This window comes from Ambystoma mexicanum, chromosome 9 (genome assembly GCF_040938575.1).
Source record: "Ambystoma mexicanum isolate Mex_15411 chromosome 9, UKY_AmexF1_1, whole genome shotgun sequence".
In the NCBI taxonomy this organism is placed as follows: Eukaryota; Metazoa; Chordata; class Amphibia; order Caudata; family Ambystomatidae; genus Ambystoma; species Ambystoma mexicanum.
In genome coordinates, this window is record NC_090931.1 from 790,699,250 (window position 1) to 790,719,946 (window position 20,697).

General features: G+C 46.2%; 1 protein-coding gene across 2 annotated transcripts in view; it reads left to right on the forward strand.

Annotated features, from left to right (window-relative positions):
- LOC138488613 (MOB-like protein phocein) overlaps nucleotides 1-20,697 on the forward strand; it is a 703,046-nt gene that overhangs the window by 611,795 nt on the left and 70,554 nt on the right. For both annotated transcript variants that reach the window (XM_069615737.1, XM_069615736.1), the window contains one exon: nucleotides 12,594-12,705. In XM_069615737.1, coding sequence (XP_069471838.1) covers nucleotides 12,594-12,705 — 112 coding nt within the window. The remainder of the gene's footprint in view (nucleotides 1-12,593; nucleotides 12,706-20,697) is intronic.

Here is a 20,697-nt window from a genome sequence, read left to right on the forward strand (position 1 = left end):
CTGTGCTTTTACACATCAAATGTGCTTTGCAAGATGATCCCAGTCCCTTTCCCTCTGGAAGCGGCAGCGGATTGTATGGTACAGGCATATGGTCTCCTCAGGGATGCACCTACCCATCAGTCTTGCAGCTACACGCCCCAGGCGCCTCTGTGCTTTGACCAGGAGAGAAGGTCCAGTGGCTCAGAGGGCCGGGCCTCTAGGCACCCAGCAGCATAGGACTGCTTGGAGTGCTTCCCGCAGATGAAGGGGCTCCTGAAGTATATTGTGAAGGTTATCCTGCAGGTGGCGCCTCCCCGGCTGCCCCCTCTGTGTACTCCTCCCATTAATCCAGCACTGCTGGTTCCAAAGCCATCCCTCCCCCGGTCCAGGCCCTACCGGTTGTTCAGACCCCTCCACCTCTTCCTGTGCCACCAAGGCCTCCCCTTCAACATCCGTTGGCATTCTTTTTGGCGCCAGGGGGTGGGAGGAACCCATCGGCACCTGTGTCCCAGGGCACAGACTCCCCTCGGTCTGTATAAAAGGGGGGTGAGGGCGATGACAATGATGACGCCCAGGACGATGAACCCTCAACATCGTTAATGCCTTTCATGACTGCGTTCAGGGCGTGGCAGAGTACTTGGGAGGGGGGGTCCCCTATGCCCGAGGAAACTCCCCCAGGAGTGCTAGCAGAGGTCTTGGGTAAGCGCACCACAATCTGGTCTGACATCCCTCTCCAGAAGGATGTCCTGCAGGTGGTGCCAAGGTCTGGGAGAAGCATCTTTGTCTTCCTCCATCGGAGCCACCTCCAGTTGTCTTTCCCAGGAGGACAAGGTCCTTGGATCTTTGGGAAAGTTCTGTTATTCCATCTCAGTACTGCATCTGTAGCAAGCCAATGCAGACACCTTCTTGGCTACGGCTAACCAGAAGCTGTGGCGGGAGCTCTGGGAATTTCTGCCGACCTCCTGAACCTCATGGAGTCTTTGGTCTCCCACATAGACACAGCAGAGGGTTGTGCCTTGGTCTGGATATGAGGACTGCGTGGATGCACGCCACTAGGTTTCATCTGACATGCCGGAGCTGATCCTGGATCTGCCCTTCAAGGGCGTGGACCTGGTTCATTCGTCAACTGAAGAGTTCACTAAGAAGAAAACCTCCACTCAACACTGCCAAGTGCTTGGCCATCCTGACAAAACCTGGGCAAAAATCCTTCCCTCTGTCCCAGGGCAGGACAGAGCTCAAACCCCTAGCTTTCTCCGGCTTCAAGGGGTTCTGGGACCACTGTACACAGAGGCCTGACCGGTCACCCAGCAACAGGAGGAAGCAGCAGAGGACTTGGCACAGGATTTTCTGCGCCCCTGGCTCTTGACGCCAAGAAGCAGTGGCGTCTGTTGGGAGCACAGCTTGCGGTGGGGGCGAGGGGGTGGGCAGTTTGACTTTTCCAGGACACTTGGAAGCTTCTTTTCAGCATCCTGTGGATCCTATCCATAGTCTCTACAGGCTTCAGTCTTCCTCTTCCTTTGCCTCTACCATCCTCTCCTCTTCGTTAGATCTGGTCCCCGGCTGTTTTACTAGAGGTCCTTTCTCTCGAGATTCAGGCGCTGGAATTGGTTCCTCTTTCGGACTGGGGCTCTGGGTACTATTCCCAGGATCTTGCAGTAGCCAAGAATAACAAGGCTGGCCTGAAGGTTGTCCTGGACCAATCCTAAATCTGTCTTTACTGCTGGAACACTTCAAGATGATTAATCCCGCGCACCCAGCAGAGTCTGTGGGCAGGTGACTGGATGTTTTCCCTGGACCTCAAGGATGCGTACCTGCATGTACCAATTGTTAGGGAGAATTCTCAAAAATGTGCCAATTCCCTTCTACTTTAGACACCCCCAGCTCTTTTTGCTGGACTTTAGGACTTTTTATCTCTCCTGTAATTTTAATGTGATTTTATTCTGTTTCTTTTGACTTTGGAGTTTGACAAACTCGATAGGCATCATCTTTACATTGTGTCACACAGCACCTTCAGGGCAGTGGCACAGGGAAGTCATTTAGATTTTCCGAAAGGTTTAAATACCTTCTTTTGGTGAAACTGTTTCCAGGAGCAGTGAAGAGAAATTGACTTTACTTACAATTGTAACTTTCTAGACCCAGCACACACGATCTTACCCTAGGGTTCTGGTGGGGTTACTTAGTATCCCCTTTAGTTTCTCAGGTAACAATTTTATATTACCCTTTCTACAATTAATGGCTGGTGGCAGTGGTTTACTTTTTACTACCATTGTGTTACCGCGGGCTGCATTTGCAGCCACAGTAAAGCACCCATGGGTGCCCATTTCGTCAAAATGGCCCCAGTCTTCTTTTTTTGCCATTTCTTGTTGGAAAGGTCCTTCAGATTTACTCTGCGCGCCAAACCAGGTTTGGTCCCTTTGTTTGTTTTGTCTTTGGCGGGATTCACAAGTGAAGCCTGCCTCTGGCTCCAGTATGTCTGGCAGGGGCAGGAAGTGAGGCAGGTGCCCAAAACCCCCTGTGCTTAATCCCCTTGGTTACAGGAAAGCACCCAAAGTTGATTGGCCAGCTGGCTGTCCGGCAAGGTGCCACCCTGCTGTGTAATTGGCAGCTAGGCTGGAATGATTGGGAGAAACCACCATAAAAGGTGAGGCTTTTTGGCTTGGAAAGCAGAGTCGACCACTGGACAAAGGAATCCGTAGAAGAACTTGCAAGACGCCTGCTGCAACTCCTGGACCATTGGTTTGACTGGTGAAGCCCTGCTGCTGTGCTGAAGCTTCAAACTCGTCTCGACTAGAGAAGCCCTGCAAGGACGACTTCTCCCTTGAGTTGGTGGGACCAATCAACTCAAGTAAGCCCGTCTGGACATCCTCTCGGAGCTGGCTGTACTTCCACTGCGCTGCTGCTGGAACCGAAGTGCCAGGGAGAGGAACACCAGATTGTGTGCGTTGTTTTTAAGTCGGACCCAAGCGCTAGGAAGATCCTCCGGTCTTTTGATGCACGACTGACCAAGCCTTGGCCACCTCAACAGAGTGCTGGATCCCAGATGCGAGGAAAGTCTGAAGCGGAATCCGAGAACCGCAGTTGTGGTCAGACGCGAGGAGCTTAAACACTGAAGAACCGCTGAATCGAAGTTTGCCCATTGCTGCCGCTGACCTTGCCATTGCAGAGCAGGAGTCCCCAGACCTCTGCCTCTTGTCCCCACGACTGAGGCTCAGGAACAGGATCTGCAGAGCTGTACAGGATCAGAAGCCAGCTGGAACCATTTCTTCTAACCAGAGGTACTGTAAAGTCTAAGAACGTACTTCTTGTTGTGTAGCCTTGCTTGCTCTGTTGAGACCTGCCTTTATTACCTTGCAGAGTTGCTAAAGCTTGGACCCTCACAAGCCTCCCAGCTTGTGGCCCTTCAAGTGTTCTATTTTCAACAAACCTTTCTAAAAACTTTGCTAGACTGTTTACATACCTGCAAAAGATCATCTTCAGCTCCCCTTGACCTTGTGCAATTCATTGGCTGTCCTGGCTCCCTGAGAGACTCCTCTTTACCTCTGACTTTGTGCCTTGGCCTTTCTCCTAGATAAGGGTTAATTTGCTCTGCATTGGAAGGTTTTAGAAAGTACTTACCTGTTTGTGAATTATTTAACCTTGGTCTTATTCCTCTATTCTATCTTTTACACCAAGCCCAGTAGTGCTCTAAATGTACTAGTGATAAATCGATGTCCACAGTTCCTAACTATTTAAGTCACCTGAGGGTGTAGGAAGTGTCTGTGTGCCATCCCCAATAGGTATCGTCTGATTTAGAGAAACAGTGTTTTGAAGTGTATTAAGTGTTACATATTTTGTGTCTGTACCTTTATTGGATGACTGGCTAGTGAGGACAAGGGGTCACCCGAGGGGGGTGTTACACTCCTGCCAGAGATTGGCGGATATCCTTTATCAGATGAGGTTCTCCCTCAACCTGCGGAAGTCAGTTGTGTCCATCTTTCGATCTGGTCTTCCTAGTGTTGCGTTGGGACACTAGGGTTCAGCAGGTGTTCCCTAAGCTTGAGGCTTCTGTCCCTCTGCAAGGCGGAGGGGCACTTTCTGGCCAACTCAACCACCTCTGCATGGTTGTTCCTGCATATTCTGGGCCTGATGGCCTCCTGCGTGCTCACTGTACAGCACGCTCTCCTCAAGAGGAGGCGACTCCAGCTCCACCTGTCGGCCAATTAGGATCAGGACACTGGGTCTCAGTCAGACAGGATCCCAACACGACTGCTCCTATTGCCCGGTCTTCGCTGGTTGATGGGAATGTTTCAGTGGGAGCCCCCCTTCACCCAACTGGAGCCTTCCCTATCGGTGACAACTGACTCCTCTCATTCGGGCCGGGAGGGGTAGGTTACACGATCATGGAGCATGGCGGACGACTCCTTCCCTTTGGCTGGTGTGACCAACCGCCCTTCAGACTATCTACAAATTGAACCGACGCCTGAGGTGCTGTGCCTTTCCAGAGCTGCAGACTATGATTATCGGGAGATCTCCAACCCATTTGCAGTGTAACGTCTTTGTGAGGCCGAATCAATCCAATTCTGTAGCTCCAGTAGACCTCCAGAGGCACAATCCCACTCCTTTCCAACTTTCAAAGAGTATAAAAGAGCCAGAAGTAGAGGTAGTGACCCCGCCAGAGCCTCCCCTTCCTCTAAGAAATGTCACCCCGATTCAGGTTCCCTCGCATGCAACTTCAGTCGGAGGCTGCATTTGTCAGTTAACCCATGTATGGGAGGGGGTTGGGGGATCACCATGTGTTATACACGGTGGCAGGGGGTTACTCCATCAAGTTTCTAGAGAAACCCCTAAACCATCCTCCAAAATATCTAAGATGTTGCCTCAAAGAAGAGTTAATTCTTCTAGAGGAAATGGTCCCTACTGCAGAAAGGCAAACAAGGATATCTATTTAACATACTTCCTTGTGCCGAAGAATGGCTTAACTAACTATGAGCCCTGTACTAGACTTGCATCCAGCAAACACATGTCAAACTTGGCTTCAAAGAATTATGGCACGATTTTGGCTCTTCAGTGAACTTCATTTTCGATCATCGAACATGTCTTCCCTGTCTGCTCCATCAACGCCTTAAACAGGCTTTAAGGAGTGCCAAGACTGTGGATTGACTATTTTGATCACCGACCCCCACCGCATATGTCTATCATATACTATTGGGTCCCAGCGTCGAATTCCTGCATGTGCAGACTAATAGCTCACCAGGTCACCAATCGGTGCGGTGCAGGAAGTACTCCATCTTGAACTGGGACAACAGTAGTTGGCTGATATCATTGTTAAAGATAGTTGTAGTTGCAACCATCCAAACCACTCTGACAGCTACCACTACTAATGCCATCCTAGCGTCCCTAGACTATTGTCTCCTGTTACCTGGGGACCTGATGGGTGCTTTGATACCAGTCACCATACCTCCGACTGTAACTCCCATCGGGCAATGACAGAAAAGGCTCTAAGGGAGCGTAAAGGTAAATTGGCGTTGGTAGGTGGCCTTAAAGTCTCCTTTGAAGAGCTCAAAGAGAAAGACCGATGAGTCGAGGGATTCTCCTCGACAGAAAAAATCTAAAAGGTCTAGATCGAGATGTTGGATCACGCCATTCTTTGTCTTTGAAGAAGGCCCAAGAAACGGCGTCACAGGTCACCTTTCGACCTCTATTGATTCTTCGGCTGAGGTAATCAAATGTCCACCTAAATCGGACTCCCCAGCAAAATGTGATGCATTTGGTAACGAAATGCTTAAAATCTTCACGAATGCATACAGACCCATTCGAAGAACAAGCAGAAAGCCCATGCCCCTGTCGAGCTGCATGAAGACGACAAAGGGACGTTGAAGACTAAATCTTCTAAACCGAGCCATAAGCCGGTACAGGATCGAGATGCACCTCGATCCGATGAGAAATAGTTGAGCGCTTCAACAAGTCAGGAATCCAGTCCATCGAGGGTTCCTTTAAAAAAAAAAAAAAAAAAAGCAGAAGTCGACCGCCGACACCTTCGCTAACAGCTTTGGAGCATTCGACACCTGTGTCTAAATTGACTTCGAAGTTGTCCAGGAAAAGGTTTTAAAATCCATGTCCAAGGCTTTTTAAAAAGTCTTTAACCTCCATCTATGAAGATAATGAACCTTCAGGTAACACCACCATTTGGGTTACAATGTGGCACCCGTAATGTGCCTGATGAATTAATCTCCAAGAATCTAGATTAAAAGACTTGTATGATCAGTCAGCCAGTGGTTTAGATACCTCTCCCAAACTGGAATTTGGCAAACCAGATCCTACTGACCATGCTGACTCCTTATATAGGATGATGGTTCTTAGGTTGGAGCAGGCCTACTCCTTCTCTTGAGCAGGATGACCTGACAGATCTTGTGGACCAGGGTTCCCAAAAAATATAATATTTTGCCACATCCTACTGCAACTCAGAAAAGGGTCTCGGCAAATTGGGAGACACCAGACACTGCGGCTGCAGTGAATACAATTTTTGCTAGAGAATATAGGCCATCCAGCAGCGACCCAGAGTACTTGACAAAACGTCCAACACCAGAAGGTTTGATGGTTCAAGCCGCTACATCTACCAAGCAATCGGTATACCCCCTCTATCCCTTCTGATGGGGATGATGAGAGTGGATGCCTGGGCAAGAAAAATATTTACTGCAGGCAGTATGGCATTAAAGTCAACTAACGCAACTTGGACCTTGTCAAGGTTTAAGTTTACCCAGTCGGACTGTGTAGCTATGGCGGCTGACCAGATCCCCGAAAGGTGAAGAAAGACAGCTTCCTGGCAATCGAGGATGGTAAGGAGGCAATGGGTGAATGTCTCCAGTCAGGTCTGGACACTGCAGACAGCATCAGCAGATCCATGGCACCTAGCAGTGTTACGCAGATTTGCTTGGTTGAGGAAGTACGGATTAGCACCAGATGTGCAGTCGGCTCCTCAATATGCCCTGACGGCTCGAGGCTGTTTGGCAGGAAAGCTCATGAGAGCTTGGAATAGCTGCAGACCTCAAAAGCGGCAGCTAAATCCCTTAGCAATGTATTAGACCTCCTCAACACCCCTACTCCAGTTCATCTTCTTGGAGGAGAAAGTCCTTTCCATTCTACTCAATTAGAAGACAAGCTGGTTAGAGAAATTCCTTCGTGGTAGATGAGGGAGGGGGGTGCTAAGCCAAACAAAGCAGCAGCAATTTTACCCTCAGCCACCTCAGAACCACCCTGAGGCCTTGACTCACAAGACCCTGGTGGGAGGCAGACTTACTCAGCATCTGATAGAATGGCGAGCCATTACTTCAGATGCTTGGGCACTGGAAACTGTAGCCCAAGGTTACTGCCTTCCATTTCAATAAAGGCCTCGGGATCATCCACCGTGGTACAACTATTTCAAAGTTCCGGATTCGCGCCTTGTGCTGAAGATTTTGACCCTGCTAGAGAAAGGTGCTGTAGAACAAGTACCTGTGGCGGAACTGAACATGGCTTGATTTCAATAAAGGCCTCGGGATCATCCACCGTGGTACAACTATTTCAAAGTTCCGGATTCGCTCCTTGTGCTGAAGATTTTGACCCTGCTAGAGAAAGGTGCTGTAGAACAAGTACCTGTGGCGGAACTGAACATGGCTTGATACTCCCCATATTTTTTAATTCCCAAAAAGGATTGAGGATTAAGACTAGTCTTGGACTTAAGAAACTTGAACAAGTTCCTCAGGAAGGACAAGTTCAAGATGGTTACCTTTTCCCAAATCCTTCAGGCTCTCAAAACTCCAAGACTGGATGGTGTAATTTGACCTTCAGGATGCTTAATTTCATGTGCCTATCCATCACAAGCAGAGTTCCTGAGGTTCCGGGTTGGTGGTTCTCATCAGTTTCGGGTTATTCCATTCTGGCTGACCTCCGCCCAAGGGTTTTCACCTAGTTGATGGCCGTGGTGGCAGCGAGTCTCCGGAGGGAGGGCGGGTGGCGGGGGGGGGGGCTTGATTCACTTCTACCCCTACCTGGACGATTGGCGATCAGGGCATGTTAACCCGAACGGGCTCTGGAACAGATCAGCGTAACCTGCCACTCTTCACAGACTTAGCTTCTCCCTCGATTACAAGAAGTCCCGCATGATACCAACTCAAAGACTGCAATTTATTGGAACAGTCCTAGATGCTTCCTCTGGGAGAGCCTCGCCACCCGAGGTGAGAGCTCCACATATTCTGCAGATGGTCACCAAATTCCAGAGTGCCCGGCGTCTTCCGGCCTTCGATTATTTGATTTGTTTGTTTATTTTAGGCTGCTAGGTCTCATGTCATCCTGCATTCTTCTAGTGCCAGAGGCTGTGCTCAGAATGAGATCCCCCCCTCCCCCCCAATGGGCTCTCGGGACTTAATGGTCCCAATTCTCAGGCAGAATGTCAGACCACCTGAAAGTTTCGAGCAGAATCTCTCATGACCTTCTGAGGTGGGCTTGCAAAGACAGCATTCTCAAAGGAAAATCTTTTTGGCAGCCCTGGCCGGAGATGACTGTAGGGACGGACGCCTCACTCACTGGATGGAGCGCCCAAGCCAACAAACTGACAATCGGCAGTCGTCGTCTCCCTCTGAGTCCAAACTACACATCAACCTTTTTGGAGCTGAGGGCAATCAGGCTAGCGCTGATGGCCTTCCTGCCTCTGTAAGGAGCAAGAACGTCCTGATAATGAAGACAACAGTGGCCATGTGCTGCCTCCAAAAAGAGAGAGGTGGTGTAGGGCCACTACCACTGTGCAGAGAAGCAATGCAGCTCTGGTCCTGGGCAATTCAAGAAGGAATCTCTTTCAGCAGTTCACCTAGCTGCAGAGGAGAGCATGGCGTTGGATGCTGTGCACAGGCACAGCAGTCTTCCACATGTGGGAACTAGCTCAGGAAGTCCTTCAAGAGATTGCCCACCCTTTTGGGAACCCCTCAAGTGAATCTGTTTGTGACCAGTGTCAACCAGAAGTGTGAACTGTTTTGTTCCAGGGAATTTCCCCCAAGAGGAGCTCTAGGGGACGTGTTCATAGTGGATTGGGAATTTTCACTCATGTACATGTTTCCTCCATTACCTGTCATTCCTCATGTGGTTGAGAAAGTTCAGGAAATCCATGATCCTAATTGCCCCGCATTGGGCCAGGAGGACGTGGTACCTGGACTTTCTGGACCTGTCCATCTGCCCTCGAATACATCTTCCACAAAGTGAGGACCTTCTCTCGCGAAAGGAGGGTTGGGTTCTCCATCCAGAGGCCAAGACTCTCAACCTACACGCATGGTTTCTGAGAAGTCGAGATGCAAGGATTGGGACTTCCTGGATGACGTAGAAGGCCAGCAACCAAGTCTTTGTACCCCTGCCGTTGGAACAACTTCAGCAGCTGGTGCAGGGATCAGAATGTGGATACCTTTCTATGTGACAGTCCCATGGTGCTTTCTTTTTTGTTACATTTGGCGAATCTTAGGCTCCAGATTGGAACAATTAACCTGGCGGCGCAATCTATTTACAAGCGCTCTTCAGAGCAGGATTCATATTTTAAAATCCCTCGGATTGTTGAATTCCTAAAGGGTCTTACTAATGCATTTCCACCAGTTTCTTTCAAATTCCCTGTATGGGATCTTAACCTGGTGTTAACATTTTAACATACATTCCTTTTGAGCCTATACACGCATGCCCATTGAGACTGCTAACCTTAAACTGTTTTGCTAATTGCAATAACTTTAGCCCGCATGGTAAGCGAATTGCAGGCACTTTCCTGTAAACCCCTGCATACAGTTTTCTATAAATACAGGTTCTTCTCCGGATGAAACCATATTTTCTACCTAAATTGTCTCAGACTTTCAATTGTCGCAAAAGATCATTTTGCCAACTTTCTATCGACCACCTCATCCTGGAAAGGTGGAGGAAAGAATACATAGGCTGGACCCAAAAATGGCTCTATTTCAAGGATGTCTAAATTTCGTCAAAATTACCAATTATTCATTGGCTATACAGGCCCTAAATTGTGTTTAGCTGTTAGAAAACAAACCCTATTCAGATGGATCATCCTGGCTATTGGGGAATGTTACAGGTTAGTGGGCAAAGACCCGCTGAAGGCTTGAGCACATTCCAACCTCTGCTGCTCTTCAGAGAGGTGTCCCAATCAGACATTTGTTCAGCGGCCGCTTGTTGTTTATTCACACATTTGTGAGGCATAACTGCCTGGATTCATCTTCCAGTCAGGAAGGACAATTTGCAAAAGCGGTCCTTCATCCGGTCCGTGACAACAGTTCAAACAAAATATAATTTGTACTCCCACCACCAAAGTATTTTTTTTCTTTTGGAGGCTTCTCATAAGATGAGGAATACGTGAGAGGACACAATCCATTCGAAGAACAAGTTACTTACCCATGGTAACTTTCTTAAGATTGGATGTTCCTCCCATGTATTCCTCATCGCCCCTTCCACCCTACCCTGCCGTAGATTTACGTGTTCTTACACTTTACGCTTTCTTGGAGCCGACAGTCTATGGTACGCCTGGTAATTCCTCTTCAGGAGGGGGGAAAAACGGAACTGAAGCCAAAGGGCGCTGCGTGCGCTACTTAAACTGATGTCGACAGTCAAACGGAGGCCCTCGAGGGACACATCCTTGACGAGACGGCACACAGCGCCCCCTGTTAAAAGAAATTCCAAACCAGCTGGAGAGATAATTATAAGATGAGGAATACGTGGGAGGAACATCCAATCGAAATAACGTTACCTGCGGTAAGTTATTTATCTGCTGCCACCCGCTTGTCTTTAGGCACATAAAAGTATCCAAAAATCCCAAGCGTAAAAGGCTAGGGCGATACAAAAGTATCCCCATTATAAGATCAAGTGTGCAATTTAAAAAAGTTACAGAAAGATAAAAGGGGAGCAGTTTCCCAGTACTGAGTCTGAAGGACGGATCAGTTTCCCTTTAACAAATGAGCAAATGGCACCGGAAGTGAAGCTGAAGGCTTTATTTCCCCTCAGTCAGTACAGGTTTAAGCAAAAAAGATTGAGGGTCCATCGAAACTATGGAGGGGAAAGTTGCCAATAGAGACATCTTTCCTAACACTCGAAGCAGTGAAGGAGAGCAAGAGCAGCATGTTTGGGAGGCACACAGATGACTGGTAACAATATCGGGAAGAATGCTTCGACCTTAGAAGCAGGAGGTTTGTACAGCTTCCAATCGAGGGGTGGAATAGGGAGTGTGAGCAGGGACAAAGCTAAGAGTGCGGGAGAACAAGGCGTGGGATCTAGAATAGTATTGGGAGGAAGAAGCAAGCGAGGGGGAGGCCAGGGCACTGGGATTATCCATGGCATCACGACTAGGCGCTAAGAGATGAACTGGTAACCTCTTCCCGTCCCACCCTTTACTCCTACACCCCATGACACCAACCCCCCTGATACACTTCCCTGGTGCACATTCTGGATTCTTGGAGATGCTCGGATCTTGACCCTTTGTTTTCTTGACGTGGGACACCAGCATCTCTGTATGATTTATGTTCTGCACGGTCGGTTCCATTTCACCTACCACAGACCACTTAACTTCCAGCTGAGGTGGAGAAGAAGTGTGTAGATGTCGATATAAACCAAATGGAGGACTGGCCTAGACAATATAGTTCCCAGGTACTGAGAAATCTGAAGACTCTGGTCCCGATTATCGGTTTGGCGCTGGTGGTAAAATATCTGGTAATTACCATTAGCAGATGTTTTACTGCACCATTACTGAAACTGTTTAAACGCCTACTTTTGTGTGCGCAGGCTGCATGCAGTATTTACCACATGAAGTAAAACTCTGTCCCCATGGAGTCCTATAGGACTCAGAATGGGGATTAATGGAAGGGTGTGCCTGACTTGGAATCATTGAGGCCTGCCTGGGACCCTGTATTTACGTTTCCATGTAATAATGTTGCCTTAAAACAGTCGGCAGGTTTTTTTTTTTCTCTTTTCCCATGACCCCTAGAATTCTTTCCCCAAGTATACTAGGATGGGTATAATTATATACTGCCTCAATCCCAGAATATTTGGGGAAAGTGTTAGTCTAGAGGGTGCATTTGTAGGGAAATGTCGCCACCTGGCGGCCATTTTCAACGCAGGCGGCTATTTTGGACACAACATTATCACTGCATATACGGTATTTACTGCATGCTGTAAAGTTTGCCAGTTTTGCAATTGTTACTACCTCCAAACTCCTTATCTGGCCCTTTGTCTGTTTTGGTGTGAAGAGACTTTGCTGGGTTTTTTTTTTCTTTTTCTTCTTCCTAACCTGAGAAGGGGAACCTGGGAAAAAGAGTCTGAAGGAAGCTCTCCTGACATTTCTGTTGGGCTTTTATGCCCAACGGTTTATAGTTTTGCCCAAGCACCATTCTCGATCGCTAATAAATCTTTTGTAATTTATGTCTGAGCCTTTTGTTTCTGGCCATCTACCAGACCCAGGATAGAACTAGGAGGCATCTGCATTGTTAAAGTAGAGAATGTTTCTATAATACAAGATGATCTCATTTTCTGATCTCCCCTTGCGATTCCATCTTAAAATGCAATTTTTGGAACTGCTGCAAATTGATGAATATGTTTTGCATTGTAATTTACAATGCTCTCTATTTTTTCAGGGTTAGCATAAAAGAATCTTCAGTAGCTAAACTAGGATCAGTATGCAGGAGGATTTACAGAATATTTTCACATGCTTACTTTCATCATCGACAGATATTTGATGAGTATGAGGTGTGTATTACTTTTCCTTGTAAACATTTTTTCATCTTGGTCTTTTTCGTATGGTAATCCTATAGTGCAAAGCAATTTAATTGTGATCTTTTTTTTAATTCATTGTTCAGAGGATTATGCATAAGGTTACAAAGTCTTTGTTTTGACCACACAATGTAATGTTCTGACAATAGATAAATGTGTACCAAATCTACATGTATATAGTGTCAGCTTGGTTAATGCAGGATAGATAAGTCAATTTTCTGCAAAACCCATTAGTAATGATGGCTGTTCTGCAAACATTGGTAAGACTTGGAACAAATTGTGATTGCAAATTCTTTACCCTGCATGGATAAACACATTCTTATTCCACAATCTGAAATAAGTTAATTGCGCAGCATATGTTGGACTTAGCCTAACCACTTTCAATACTAGCTTTATAGTTTATATAGTGCAGTATTGTCCAAGAGGCATAAAGGCGCTAACAAAACAAACTACAAAAAGAACAAAGCACAAAATACTTAAAGGTACGTAGGATAACGTACATCTTAAATTGGAACCCAGCAGTGTCGGCTCTTCTAGCGATGGGAATTCATAAGGTGGTATTTACAATCAACTTCAGTTCAGATGGCACATTAGTGAAGTTGTTGCTAAAAACAGCAGCAGATTACTACGCCCACAGCCCACCAATATGCTGTCCCTAGTCACATCTCAACACCATTAATCTTAATTCTCTGTAGAACCTTAAAGTCTGTAATTCGTATAATGGCTGGGCCATGACCTTGTTCCTGAGAGCTTTTTTGGGTTCAAAGCCTATTGGAGTTCTAACATTTACAATAATAAAGTTTCTCTGGTCAAAAACAGATAGTCTTAAAACCTTGTCTGAGATATGGGGCGTCTGTGTTTTATCAAGTCGTACCCTCACAGTGGTCCTGGAGTTGATTTTACTTTTATTATATTGGTCACTCAAAGATAACATCAGGCTTGGATCTTCTACGGCCATAGAAGAGCAGACTGTATGGGAGTGTATTTGCATTTCGGCTACCACACTCATGAAAGGAACGGAGGAATCAAGGTAAGGCTGCTTAACCTCATCCTCCTTTAAATTTCAATATATTCAAGGCATCCAGCTCGTCTGACAAGTTTTCTCCTCAGCCTCTAAGCAATGCTTCACTGGGTCCACTGACTGTGATTGATTGGAAATATGTACCGGTTTGCCATGCACAAACTGACTGGTTTGGCAACTCATATTAACCAGGTTCAGATTAGGAAACAAATAGGTTTGACATGCATTATCCATTTGACCAGAAAGCACATATTGTGCAGATGTATTTAAAAAATCAAGCCAAATGCAAAAGTCATGGCAAGGTGTTCATTTTTTAAAGTGCAATTTCTCTCTTAACTGCATTCCACATAGGTTCAATGTTATCAAATTGCTCAATCCTGCTATCCCCAATTCCAGAAAAGCCTGTGCAGAAGATTTTAGGAGCCTTTCCTCTTTCTCTGCATCAAATTGCATGGACAGCACAGTTTCCAAATCAGTGTGATCAGACTGCAACTCGGTATCCCTGAAGCTAAGGTCTCCTTGTTTGTCCTGGCCCTCTGACATTATTTCCATGTGACCATCATTAAGAGCTCATGTGTTTGAGTCCTGTAGTCACTTTCTTCTGTTGGCACTCCCGGCCAAGACCTCAGTTAGCCTATTCCCAACAGGAGTGGTTGTGTCCTCCATATTGCCCTTAGTAATGCACGACATCTTCATGGAATGTGCTCAGACTGATTTTTAAAAAACAAAAACCAGTCAGAGCGCAACTAGGCTCCAACGCTCTACTGCACCCAAGTGTTTTGTGTACTTTGAGTCAAACCGAAGTGTAAAAGATACAGTGCCTCCCAATATAAAGGCACATAGGAGTTGTCCGAGTGAGATGGATATGGAGCAAAGCAAAAAGCCAAACGCTTGGCTCCAGTGTGTAAGAGAACAAATCACTTCAATCTTACTTGAATGCGATTTTAATTAACCTTTTTTGTTGGGGGGAGGTGGTTAGGATTGAAGGCTATCAAATCGATCCGCTTCCACAGGGAAGACATAATCCGTGCTTTCTGCATTCAATCCCGCGTATGGTGACATGCAGCCTGAGTGATCTCTCCCTTGCTTTCCTCCTTCTGTCATTGACCCTTATAGTTATCTAGAGGGGAATATTTACACCAACCTAAAACACACTATTTAAGGGGGAAAACATAATTTTGTTTCTTTTTTGCATGGATCTAAATGTTTCCTGAGCAGTACCACATTCAAATTCCATAATTTAGTTGCTTTTTGGGGGGGAAAACATGCCATTGGTTCCTGCTCAGGGTGTGCCTTTGATTTCTTGACTAAAATCCACAGGGCTTTAGTAATCTGCATTTGTTGGTCTTTTGTATGGTTAGCTAGGGAATGATCCGATTGTTCCAGCTGATCACTTTCCTGCAGCTGGTAGCCCTTTCACATTTATGTGGATTTATCTGTTTAAAATGTCCATTGTTGGGGAAATATTTGGGGTAGTATCCTTAGGGTGCACTACAACAACCTTAGCCTCCTGGCAACAGGGACCCAACCTTTGGTGTAAGTCTGAACTACATAGGTTGGTAGTGTGGCCTAGCAGCCAGGCTTATCTCAAGAGGGGTCAATAGGAGCAGTAATGCATTTGGAGAGATTTTGACAAGTATTCAAATAAACACTGATACTCGAGGTTTCTTGATGAAACAATTATTAATTTATTTACCAGTCATTTAAACAAGCCTGCTTCAGAAGGAACAATATAAAAGCAACACTCAAATAGACTTCAAAAATCCACACGCTTAGGTTTCTTAGATTCAGTAACTTTCCATTGGGGATGACTCGCAGACAATTCCTACACCCACAGGTGACATAACTATCTAGGATGCCTGTGGACATTCTGTTACATCTAAAGTAGGCAGAGGGTGTATAAAAGAGGTTTAGCAGAATAAACGAGATCTCAAATATTTATTTAAGTAGGTAAATACTTTTGAACCCCTCGACTCTCCCTCACCCCCTACGCCTCCCAATGCGCAGAGTAAGTTAACCCCTTCCTGGAAGGATAGGTGCAAAACAAAACTGGAGAGAAGAGTCATTCAGAGAACCAGGCTAAGCCAATGTCAGTGGCCAAAAGTCAATGTAACTGAAGCATTCTTGAAGGTGAGTAAGTCTTTGCACAATGTTTTTAGAAGTCTTTGATGAAGAAAGAAGAATCAAATGTAGGGCCACAAGCCGGGAGACTTGTGAAATAGAAGAGCAAGCACATCTACAGTGAGGGGTATGTTCGCTCAGACTTAACAGTACCTTTTGGTTTGATGAAAAAGATTCAGCTAATGACCTCTGTTCCTGTGCATTTCTGCCGATCCTGTTGCTCCTGGTCCTCAGTCGTGGGGACAAGAGGGAGGACTTCTGAGGACTCCTGCACCACATTGGGACTGTCACTAACTGCAACCGGCAAACTTTCAAACAATTGGAACTTCGGTGTTTCAGCTTTTCGCGACTACTGCAAATAGAAACACTGCGGTTCCTGGCTGTCGAGATGGGCTTCCTTGCTTCTGGGGTCCTCCACTCTGTTGAGGGGGGCTTGGTCAGTCCTGCTTCCTGGGAGTCCAAAGGATCTCCCTGGAGCTCTTGGTCAGCTTAAAAGCAATGCACACAAACTGGTGTTCCTCTCCTTGGCTATACGGTTTCCAGGAGCACTCTGTGGAAATTTCAACCAGCTCTGAGATGGATGTCCAGGTGGCTTACTTTGGAGTTGACTGGTCTCACCAACTGAAGGGGAGAAGTCGTCTTTGCAGAGCTTCTCTGTCGAGGCAAACCTGGAGCTTCAGCACAGCAACAGTGCTTCACCGGGCAAACCAACGGTCCAGCAGTTGCAGCAGGCGTCTTCTTCCAGTTCTTCTGCAGTACAGACACGACACGGTTGTAAAAAGTAACCACTGCCACCAGCCATTAATTGTGTAAAGGTTAACTTACACAATGTTACATGAGAAGCTAGACAAAGGGGCTACTAAGTAACCCCTCCAGCACCCTATTGTAAGATGGTGTGTGCTGGGTCTAGAAAGTTACAATGTACAGCAAAGTCAATTTCACTTTACTGCTCTTGGAAACAGTAGTTAATCCAAGAGTCGGGTATTTAAGCCTGGGGAAATCTAAGACTTCCCTGTGTCACTGCACTAAAGGTGCTGTGTGCCACAATGTAAAAAGATGCCTATGGAGTTTGTCAGAATCCTAAAACCAAAAGAAAGTCAAAATCACAAGGAAAATGCACCAGAGTGGGAACGAAGGTCGTCCTCTCTCCAGGTTAGAAATTAAAGTCCTAGAGTCCAGAAAAAGTGCTGGGGGTCTCCAAGGTAGTGGAATTGGCACATTTCTGAGAATTTTCCCTAACATCCAGCTTTTTTACTTTCACTTTCAAATGAAGTTGTGTGGCCACAATAGTGTTTAAAAGATGCACATTTTTGTAGTTGTCTGCTACCTTTTTCTTTACTGTTCCCGGAAGATGCTAGTTTTTGTTCCGTCATTTTATTGCCATAGTGATTATATTTTCTATCCTCAAGTCCTCTTCTACAGCTCATTCAAGCTTCCTTCCATGCCTTCTTCTAGAGGCCCACAGAAAGCCCCTACTTTAAGCAATGTCTGGGTGGCCACAAAATGATTGAACAAGCTCTCAAAACGGCAAAATAAATTGCTATTTTACAGTTGCGTTGGACAAATTCTAGTTGGTTTACAAAACATAACTGGTGAATTTGTGGGATTTTCTCCCTGAAATTATGTCAATTTGAGAAAATATGTTTCCTGAACTTATTTGTGTGTTGGTCGTCGCAGAAGCTCTATGGTTAAGGTTACTTAACACTTTGAAGAGGTAAAAGAAAACCACTTTTTCCAGTAACTTTTGGTCTTGCCCATGAAAATGTGTCCTGCAGCTGATCTGGCCCAGATATGAACATTCAAGCTGACTGTCTTTTCTTGGCCAAGAGGAATGATGGAAAATGTTTCACATTGCTTTCTATGGGCCATAGGTCCTAAAAACATTTGGTACACATTGTGAAAGGGTCTGTTTCCATGTTCCATGTTTGGTCCAGACCTAGTACTTTACCTTGCACAGGTGCACACCAAATACAATTTAAAAAAGGAATCTGATTTTCCAAACACTTTTTTGTAAGGAAGGGTTCATGAACATTTTATTGTAATCATTTGTTTAGCAAACTACTGGTACATTCTAACATTCGACTTTCCCATCTAGAACTTCCAGGGTAGACCAAGAAAAAAGGTCAAGGTCCAGTGTTAAACTTTTAGTTTTTTCTTATATAGATCAGGTTCCTGGAGCATCAGGGACCCACATAAGCTTCCCAGGACCAGGCTTTAGAGGCAGCAGGCCAGGGAGAGCTGTTTCCAGTGTGATCTCAAGCCCATTCCTTAGGGATCTGCTGTAGAGAGGGGCTTCAGAAACCCACTGTTCCAGACCTTAAAAAGCCCAGGTTTGGTAGAAGTACAGTTAAGTGTGTGGTTTAGGTATGGATAGTTGAGCAAACCTAATGCGGAAGACCCCTCGCTACTGTTGCAGCAGAGTTATGTTTTGGTGGTTTTATAGTACCCCTAAATGTTTTACTTTTTAATTTTGACCTCGAGTAAGATAAGATATCCTAGGACACCAGAGGGACTTCCACTGAAGTTCCCCTGCAGGCCCCTTTTCCTATGCAGTCCTATTGTAGCCTATTAGACTCCTAGGACAGGTGTGCTTTTACAGACCTCATTTTGGCCCTAGCATGATTGTCATCATACACTAGCGTAGTGAAGTACGCTAGTGGCAGCTTTATTTTAGTTTTGGTTTGCCCAACTGACTGCATCAATGCAGTATGGGGGCCATTGGGATGCAATTTTTAAGTCCTACTCGGCCATTTAGTTTTGGGACATCCCTTTGTGGGAACCTTAAGACAGGCACACATTTGTTGTTGTGCACACATGGGCTCTCTCTGAGCCCAGCCATGCACCCTCTGTAGTGTTATGGACTAGTTTAGATTGGTCACCTGCTCCGGCCAGTCCCAATAACCAAACTGTGTGGACCAGAGGGTTTGGCTGTTTAGGGCAGCCTGATTGGCTGTCTAACAAAACATTTGTGCCTGCATGGTGTATGATTTGAAGGCTGGTTTAGGCCAGCCCATGGCTGAATGTGTACATCCTGGGGTGACCCTGTGCAATCCTCAAGTCTGCTGCTTCGTACCTGAATAGCAGAAGCAAATGCCACAACAATGGGATGTTGATTCTCTAGGTCCATGGTCCGCTATTTGGTTGTGTTGTATGTCCTTCTGTCCAGCAGCCAAAAGAAGAAAATTGAGCAATTCCCTGCGCTTTTACTCGTCATACTCATTCGCTGGACTGGACGTCTTGTGTTGGGACTGCCGTTGTGCTACAGTCTTCCCCTTTTACCCTTGTGACGTAGCGTTTCATGGTAGGAAGCTTCATTTGTCCAGAAAGTGAGTGAGCCACCACTACCCTGCCTCTGCTCTTCATCTGGACAGTCTGCTCACCTCCCATTTCACCTGCCACACCATTTTCTGGTTACTGGCAGCCCTGTTTTGTCTTTCGGGACAATTGTATCCACTTGATCATGTTGCTACATCTTTGTATTTCCCCTGGGTCCTGGAGTGGTGGTGTTGTAGGCCCCCTCCACCGCAGGTTTCCATTGACTTCCTTTGATCTGAATCCTGCTCTGCTTCCATCCCTCTAGTCGTCTGGTATTCAAACCTGGGAATGGAACTCTTCATGGCGACCTACTCTGGCATCATCTGGTTGCTTCCTTTTCTGCACCTGTTTTGAGAAACCGACTTTAACCCATCAATGTGGCTCTGTGTTTTGGGTTCCACATTAATTTTGCGGTTAACTTTCACCAGCTCTTAAAAAAAAAAAAAAAAAAAATCCACTAATGGGACTTTTAAAGGTACTTTCCTGAGCATTGACCTTTTTCCCCTGGGTCCCTGTCAATGTTCCGCAAAAGACTAGAATTGTAACCTGTACATAGTATTTATTGCAGATTGAATTGTATTAAATAAATTCACCACACTCCTGCTACAGAATTGGTTGGTGGTACTGTTTCTAGTGGTGGTTATGTTGTCAATCTTTTTCTAGCGGTGTAATGAGAATTTCTGATGCTTGTTAATCTGCTTGGAATCACATGCTGTGCATATAGTCCGACATCTAGTGGTAATTACAGAGTATTGCATCTTTATTTTGAGGATATAAAGGGGACGTCGACATGGGTGTGCCTGTAACACTATCCCTAATGTGACGTGTAGTATACCCAAAATCCCTCACGTGTCGAGGTCCCTCAGATATTATTTTTCCGCCCAGCTAGCTGGTTGCCTTATGCAGAGCTTGTGAGATATATTGCAAAAATGTGTAACTTCTTGTCCCACGACCTTTGGCCTTTTTAGTCTTTGAACTTCTTTGGCTACTGTGGATCCCTGCGCCGGAGAAGTCCGACTTTCGACGACTGGTGCTTCTGTTGAGGCTGTCTACCCCGTGGCCTCGGCCCTCCTGCCAGGCCTATACAGTAGGGAGATTGGTGCCCTGGGGTTCAGTTCTTTAAGAATGCATTTCCTTTTCCCCCTCTTTTCCCTTCTTGTCTGGCTGCCGCCCTTTACCACTATTATGGAGAGGACTCCATTGAAGTTATGCCCGTCCTGTAACAAAGTATCCTTGGAAGGACACTGACCGAAGTGTAACCAGTGTCTGCCTCGTGATCACGGGGAGTGATCCTGCAAGTCTTACCAACTTTTATGTCAGAAGACTTTAAAAGATGGGCGGACGAAGCAGTGATGGCCTACACCATGCAGCAGGCCGAGAGGAGCACCTCCCCAACCCTGCCCCGTCGGCTTTTTGAGTGACTAGAATTCTAGCAGCAGTCATGGCTCCGATGTGAAGGCCATAGACCTTTACGCTGAACCGTCTGCTTCCCAGTTGGCGACAGGGGCACA